Consider the following 8,416-nt stretch of genomic DNA (forward strand, 5'->3'; position numbering starts at 1 on the left):
AATGTACACTTATACACAGAAGCGTAATGTTAAACAGTTATTTGGTGGTGATCTGTGGGAGGAACCAAACACAAAAAGGAGTAACAAAGAGGAAGGATTAAACACAAGCAAGCAAGCATTTTTGAGTGACAATCGAAGGGACAATTAAAAAGGCAATGGACACAAAATGAAAGCCGTATGTGTCGAAGAAACAGTGCATGCACTGCCTAAGCTCAACCTAAAGGTGGAAGGAGCCAATGGATAAATAATGGCATCATTGGTCCCTTCCACCTTACTGGACCTGACAGCCTATGCCTTCTGATGCACACCTTCTGGCAGGACCAGAGGCCTCCGTCATTAACTGTGCTTTTATATTTATCAATCAGAAGAAATAATAACCTTCCATTTACAGCCTTTCCTTGTGTCTTTCTCTGCCTTGAATAGAATCAACCTGTCTGCGTACAAAGGCACAGGACAGTCTAGGAACAAAGGCTACTGTAGATGAAGGCTCTATTTGTATGAACATTCCCTGGGACTTCTTGGAAGAATACAAACCACAACACATAGGATCTAGTGGATGACAGACTGATAGAAGCTTGTTATCTACCAATAATTTTCTTATGTTACTAATAGCTGTGTACATAAAGGGCTTCATATTTGCTTCCACTGTTCATCAGAGTTTGTTGCGGCATTTCACTTCCATAGTGCTGCTCATAAGTTATGCTAAGTTCCAAAGACCAAAAATATACAAATATGTTTTTAATGAAAACCCTCTCTTGGACCCTCTTTTAAAATTATTTTTGAAACATACTTGAAATAAAATATAATTTCTTCCTTGAATTCAAAGCAGCGTTCTAACATTATTCACTTAATTTCTTTATTGCAGGCAAAGAAGATGGAAAATTTTGTAAAAAGGTTACTGTGAGGATGACCATACGAAAGAATGACTGCAGAAGTAACACTCCTGTGAGTATCCTAAGAACAGATAATGTACACATTTAAAATTTAAAGTATGATATGCATTTGCTTAATTCATGTATATTTATATTCTACACTATTTAAAGCTCTTCTGACTGTCTGCTATATCAGAAGGTCAACTTTTAATGACAGCTTAGGCATCAATGCTAAACTATTTCTGGGACCCAGATTATTTACATAACATATTCAAAATGCAAAACGTCCATGCAAGACTGACCCAAGGGCACCTCTGTACATGTTTTAAAGGATTTGCCATCAAGACAGTTCATTTCACAGTACAAAGCACTTGGTGGCAGTCTTCGGTTTTATGATGACTCAGTGGCGTAGCTACGATTTAGGCCCCTGCATTTGCCGCGGGGGCGGGGGGGTTTGCTGGCGATTCTTGTGGCCAAAGGTAAGTGTGGGGGAGGGGGGCCAGCCGCTGCCCTGAAAACTCGTGCCGCCTGGGCGCTCCACCCCCGACCCCACCACTCCCCCTAGCTACGCCACTGGGATGACTGTTCACCAGATTTTTACAGTATTTTGTTTTTCAGAAACAAACTCACTAACAGGGAGTTTGATTCAAATGAACAAAAAAAGGTAATGAATCCAAACACCCTGGGATTTTTCTCTTGGGGTGTGAATGTCATTATTATTTTTTCTGTACCTTTGGCAGTAAGAGACAGGAAATAAGACGTTACATTATCAATTCTAACTAAGTCGGGCTGTGTAATGCCCTTCTTCCAAAGCCCCTAATCCACAGGGCCGTAGGAGGATGTTTTCCACGGGAGGAGCCCCGTTGGCTTAAGGTCCCCCTGTCTCTAAATGAGGCAGGTGGGTGGAGACTTTGGCTGACAGGGTACTATGTCGCATTTGTGGCAAACCAGCCTGTCGTCTGAACTCTAAATGTAGCCGTGTGTTTTTGAAAAATTGAGATAGTATTGAAATTGGTCATGTGTGATGACTCGAGCACTATGGAAATCAGCAATGTACATACTGGAGAATTGTCAACATTGAGGCATCAACTTTATAGGATAGAATGAAAACCAGTGTGTTATTGAAAATTGTAATGTTCTACTGTCATGTCCTTTTAGCACAGTGGTGATATGGAAAATCGGTTAACTTTATATTCCACATGAATGCACTAAATAGGGCCCATATCTCAATGCAGTGGGTCATGTGGGATGTATCTGAGTAGTACACAGCATGAAGATTTGCACTGTGTGCGGTGTATGATATACCTGACGTGTACTAAGCAGAGTCTTTAATCGTGTCTATTGAAGTGACATGTATGAAACCCACAATTGCACCCAACTCAGGGGCATATTTACAAGCCCCTAACGCCACCGGAGCATCACTTCTTCTTACGCTCCTGTGACGTTGCTCTCTACCCCATATTTGGAAGGTGGCATTGCCACCATGTAAATATACCCCATACCGCAGCAGTCCGCTAAAGCAAAGGAATGGACAATGGGTGTTGCTGTGGGCATTCCAATAAAATACCCATTGTTTTTTAATGCTGGCTCATATTTACAAGGATGGGGCAGTGCCAAAAACTAAGGCTAGACAAAACCTGTCTGACTTCGCATTTTGTTCTTTATATGTGTGCTGCATAAACAATCTTCCCTGCATCGCAGGCACCCTTGCAACATGGTGCAAGGTTGCCTGCACTGTCACTAGGCAGGTTTTGTAACATCAGCGCTAGGGGAAACCCAGGGGTGTGCCATATTTTTGTAATTACAGTGCATCCTTGCATCTAAAAAATGTCAGAGCCCGGAGTTACCAATTTTTGAATCACACCGCACTCCAACAATTTATTGTAACTATCCCCCTCAGTGTTTAATTGGAAGATAGGGAGATAGGGCTCCAATAAAAGAGTAGATGAAGCAAGTCCCTGATCTCCTTATTGCAATTCCACCATGTCGGGTCTTCCCTAAAGAGACAACATGTGGAGATGTGTGCGTGTCTAAAAGGCCCTTTGGAGGAGCCAATATTTAGTTTGAGAAAAGGAAGGGTTAATTTTATAAGAAATAACCGATTTCCAAATCTGTCTCCAATCATCTGGAGATATGGTGTTGGACCCGTTCCATTTCTTTAAATAAGATAGAATTCAAGTGCATGGATTTAGGACTTAGAAGGTGGTAAAATTTGGATATTTAGTGACTGGATTTGTTGCAAGAGGATATAAGTGTAAGCAGAGAGGGGTCCCTGTGGTAGAACTTGGACTTGGATATGTAAGTTTTAAGTTTAAGGAAGTAGTTGCAATCCAACTCCAACAGAGTATACTGGTGCTGGGTTTCTTTCATGGAGCGAGGTGATTTTTGCATGCTTAACTGTTGCAAGAAGAGGATGATCTTGGATGACCAGGAATGCCAATACACATGTGTGCCATGTATTTTAAATGTAAAATTATTTCAGAGCAAAGCCAAGTTAGAATAATTTATTAGGACCTCTAGAAGTTTATCTAAAGTTAGGATTGCCCATTTAGTGTTGTTGAAAATATATTTGGATGGATGGGAGGGTCTGATGTTGGTGGACAAGAGCATAATGGGATTTATATCTTCAGGAATCTGTCTTTCAACTAAGAGACATGACAGTTCTGGCAGCTGAGAGAACCATAAGGAGGCCTGTCTAGCCAGAAATGCAGTTTAATAGATTTTAAAGTCAGCCAAATTCACTCCTTCCAGGTGTGTGTAAAGTCCTAATTTTTGGATTGATATCCTGGGGCATTTATTTTGCCATTAGAATTTTCCTAGGATCCTGATTTTTGATGGGAGTCCTCAGACAGGGATAATGGCAACATGCTCATGAGGTGTTTGACTATTAGAGTCACTATCATTTTACCTGTCTCTATACACCCCCCACCATGTGATAGATGTAAGATTCTACCCAGCCAACAAGTCTTCTATTTTCTTTAATGTCAATCTTACATTGTGTTGTAAGGTTTCTATCAGATCTGACCCAAATTCAATGCCTAAGTATTTTAAAAACTGTGGTTGTCACACCAGCCTTGAGTTATCTTAGAGGCTTCTGGTGTATAAGATGCTTAATCCCTTGACCTCTGATTTGTTCTTGTTGAGTGTGTATCCTGCAACAAAAGGAGTAGGCGTTGCTCTATGTATTAGTGCATTAATGGAATGACGTGCGTTCTCAGTCACAATCAAGATATCGTTGCAGTAAGCTGTCACTTTCACAGTGGTTCTGCTAAAGGTAATACCGGAGATCAAGTCATTTGATTAGATGTTATGGTGCAAGGGTTCCATGGTCAGGATAACATGGGAAGGGGACAGCAGGTAGCCCTGCCTCGTTCCACTCTCTAGTGTGAAGGAAGGCAACAAGAGACCACTAGCCCGGACTCTAGCTCAGGGTTACTATAGAGTGTCATCACCATTCTGGTGAAATCATCACCAAGGTTAAATTTTAATAGTGTTTCTCAGAGAAATGTTTACTAGACCCTATCAAACACCTTTTCAGCAGCCAATATTATCGCTAAAGTATCGGCGGAAGTGGTCTTAGATTTTTCTAGGATATGTCACAGAGGCTTGAGTTGTCATTGGACATGCTATTCTTCATTAATCCAACTTTGACATGACTACTTAAGCGCAGTAAGTAAAGGTTCCAGTCTTTTATGTAGGATTTTAGCATAGATCTTTGCATCTGAGTTTATTAGTGAAATAGGTCTATAGTTTTAACAAGTGTTGGATCCTTACCCTCTTTCTGTAGCATTATTTTTGTGGCTTCACTTGTGGTGCCTGATACAGGATACAGCTCTTGCCTCTGCAAAGTGGTGGAAAAGATCTAATAGTGTAGGGGCGAGAAGGAACGCAATTGACTATTAGAAATGTGCAGTAAAACCATCTGGACCCGGGGCTTTGTTTGGTTTGAGGGTTTTAATTGCTGCTGTAATCTCATCTGAACTAAATATCAAATTGAGTTGTTTTTGTATCCTCCCCGGTGATGCAAGGTAGGTGTATAATCTCTAAGTACACCTTGCACATTTCGGTGGAAGACTGGGAGTCATTCTTATAGATCAATTCATAGAAGTCTCTGAAGACCTACGGTATCTTGTATGGATTTGTATGCGTTACATTTCATTTTTTTGATCGTAGTGATGCCCTTTTGGAGTTGTTTGTGTTTTAGAAAGGACACGAGTATTTTTCCGTTATTTGCTTCACACCGTTTCAAGCTCATGTTTTTTTAAAATCAAAACCCTGCTTTCTCACTCAATATCCTGCTGTATTCATTATTCTTATTTGCTAGGAGAATGAGTGTGGGGGCATCCAAATTAGAGATGAGACGAGTCTCTAGGGCCTTAATTTCTTGCTCTAACCATGATAGGTTGCTTCTATGGTCTTTATTTAGCTTGTGTATCTATTAGAGTGTCTCTAACAGTTGCCTTACGTGCAACCCGGGATTTTGTTTGTAAATCGATTGGAATAAATGTAGTAATTATTTGTAGGTTCTTTTACTAAATTGAAACAAATGTATCCACAGGATTACTCTGATATTAATCACCAGTTTTTTACAAAAGTAAAACAATACAGTAACGAGAAGAAGCACACAGCAGAGGAAGGTTATGTTTGAAATTATTTGTATTGAAGTTAATCACAAAGAGAATTTCATGGGGACAAAGAACAGAACAAAACTTTCAAATAAAAGTCATGAAAAGCAGTATATCTATATCAACTGGTCATTTCATAACAATACATCAACTCCGTTAATACATGAGGAAAACCAAAATCATAAATGTATCGTGGTGTCCTTCAGTGCAAGCAATGCTGAGAAGTTGATGTCTTTGGTCGACGTTTCGGTCTTGTATGTTGTCATCTATAAGACCATCATCAGGACTTAATTTTTCATCAAAATAAAACCCCTTAGATACGTCAAAAGTATCAGGCTGATCTTCAGGAAGGGGTACTAGTTCCGAATGGATAATAGTTGCCCAACGAATCTGTTAGGGCTCTTCTTTGTATTTTAGAGCTTTATATGTGGATGTAGGTTGGCTGATATCCAGAATGATCAGAAGAAATCGTGATATTAAGCACGAGTAGAAGGTCGATCCGAAATCATGGATCACTGTCACGGGAATTCCTCACAGTCTCCAGTTGAAAAATGACAACATTGTCATACATTTCATGAGGTTTCGAAGTATTTTAGAAAAGCATGTCAGGATTCAGGATACTTATTATTCAATACCCAGTGATGGAAAGGCAGCGTGGATTGGAAAAACTTGTCACCTAATAATATTCATATCTTCAGTTTGTATAGTTAACTACTTTGCCCCTATTGTTGACTACTCCTTATCCTTATATAAGGTACTCAACAGATTTGTTATTATCCCGCGTATATTATAGGTTTGCTTTTATTTGGAATTGAGAGATTATATTGTATCACTGCAATAATATGAAAAATTAGAACTGACCAATTCACCTCATATCTACAAAGGCACACCCACTTCTTTTCAGACATATTTATATGTACCAGCCATGTGAGAAGGAGCACTTTTGTCAAAATAATCCCTTCCACACTGATGGGTACCACTTGAGTCCTCTGCTGGACCATCCGAGTGGGAGAGTAGACTCGCGTACAACGCTCCACTCATTGTTTGCAGTGTCACATTGGAAATGCATTATAACTGCCAGTACACAATCTAGTTTATTTCACATGTGTAAACACTTTATTGCAGTGTTTTAGCATCAGATCTTATTTAAGATTCTAACTGTTTAATTGTCTTATTTTCCTTTTATTGTCAGGTGAACATAGTTTCCTGTGACGGGAAGTGCCCGTCTGCCAGCATTTACAACTATAACATCAATTCATATGCCAGGTTTTGCAAATGCTGCAGAGAACTTGGGTTGCAAAGACGAGTTGTGCAGTTATACTGCAGCAGTAACTCAACCTGGGTCAACTACACCATTCAAGAACCCACAGACTGCTCTTGCCAGTGGTCATAAAACAGCTAAAAAGGACTATACATTGCACTTGTGTAAAATGTAAATTATAATAAATATGATAAAGTTATTTTTTACCTTAGAACATAAAGTTGCAGCAGAAATAGGAATTACATAAACATTTATTCTGTCAATGCCATTTATACAAGTATTGTTCTAAACAAATAATTTGGATGTTTTCAGAAATGCTGGTTTTCTAAATATGTGCCAACGTTATACAGGAAAACAAGACTGCTAGGGTGAAAAGGAGAACAATGCAAACGGTAAATTTGCCTAATTGTTGCCATTATGTGTGTATCCCTCGTATATTACTATGCAGTAGGCCCCTTTCAGGTTCTATTTTCATTTAATTTAAGACAAGGTTCTTCTGATAGTCTTGATATCAATGCAAGAAAAACACACAGGGTATTCAATACCAATTCCAACTGCATGATAAATGTTAACAGTTTAATAGATCCACATGTGTACATATAAGTCATACTCTGCTGCCTTTAGAATTACAAAGGGGCATGCATGCACCCACAGCTAAGAACACGCAGGGTGTATCAGGGAAATTTTTTATCTGAGTAATTTTGTAGTCTGAACTGGGACTTGGCACCACTTAGTGGAATATTTCAAATTGCATAAAGTCGTATGCCAGTAGTGGAGTACCGAATGAAGCCAGAAGAGCAGGACACTGTGGAAAGCAGTACTGAAGAATGAAGTGAAATCGTGTTCTTTTTTGTGAAATAAATTATATTATCGATCATACCTTTCCTCACTCGGCCAAGACGGAGGATCATTCTAATCACTGAACAGATGCTAACACCAAACGTAATTTGTACACAATAATCTCGATTTTTGCTATAGTATTTAGAAATGTTTCACAATTTTAGAAAATAGTTTTATATTTATTTTTAGAATAGTACACACAAACTGAGTGGCACACCTCTTCATTTCATGGAAATAGACGTCTTTTGCAAACCCATTTTTGTATTTTGTTGCAACCTGATTGTAATTTGTGTTAATTTTCTTGAGACTATAAACCGTACCATTAAAGAGGATGACTGCCATGTGTTTCATGAATTTACTATTTTGGCTTGTCACTTGTGCTTACAGGCAAAAAAACAAGAACAAAAATACTGTTAAAACAATATCAGACTATTTAACAGTGATTTTCCCAAAAATATTTAAACGTTTTAGTTTATTTTTATTTTAATTAATAAATAACCTGTTATTGTTAATTTCAGAGAAAGATAACAGGAAGGTACCGAAAATCTGTTTTATTTCTTTCATGTATTATGTTATATTGGTGAAATAAGTGTCACTGTAGGGCGCATGAGAACCCTTAAAATTTACACCCCATATTATTAGCTAAACAGCACGCCCATGAGTGGATGAATTGGAGATTTAATTTCATGATACAATGTGTCCCTGAGATAAGGCACCTTACAGCACATCAAACTAAAGTCAATTACACAAGGACAGACTCAATATTTGAGTTCTATGACTCAAATGTTAAAGATTTATTTAAAAAAATGTAAAAGGTG

The 8,416-nt window shown here is 38.6% G+C and overlaps 1 protein-coding gene across 1 annotated transcript in view; it reads left to right on the forward strand.

The window, feature by feature from the left end:
* Window positions 1–7,933, forward strand: part of OTOG (otogelin) — a 1,048,712-nt gene extending 1,040,779 nt beyond the window's left edge. The window contains exons 54-55 of the mRNA XM_078682941.1: window positions 866–945; window positions 6,690–7,933. Of these exons, the coding sequence (XP_078539067.1) occupies window positions 866–945; window positions 6,690–6,890 (281 nt within the window). The 3' untranslated portion in view covers window positions 6,891–7,933. The remainder of the gene's footprint in view (window positions 1–865; window positions 946–6,689) is intronic.
* Window positions 7,934–8,416: the final 483 nt, after the last annotated feature.

Source organism: Lissotriton helveticus, chromosome 3_1 (genome assembly GCF_964261635.1).
Source record: "Lissotriton helveticus chromosome 3_1, aLisHel1.1, whole genome shotgun sequence".
In the NCBI taxonomy this organism is placed as follows: Eukaryota; Metazoa; Chordata; class Amphibia; order Caudata; family Salamandridae; genus Lissotriton; species Lissotriton helveticus.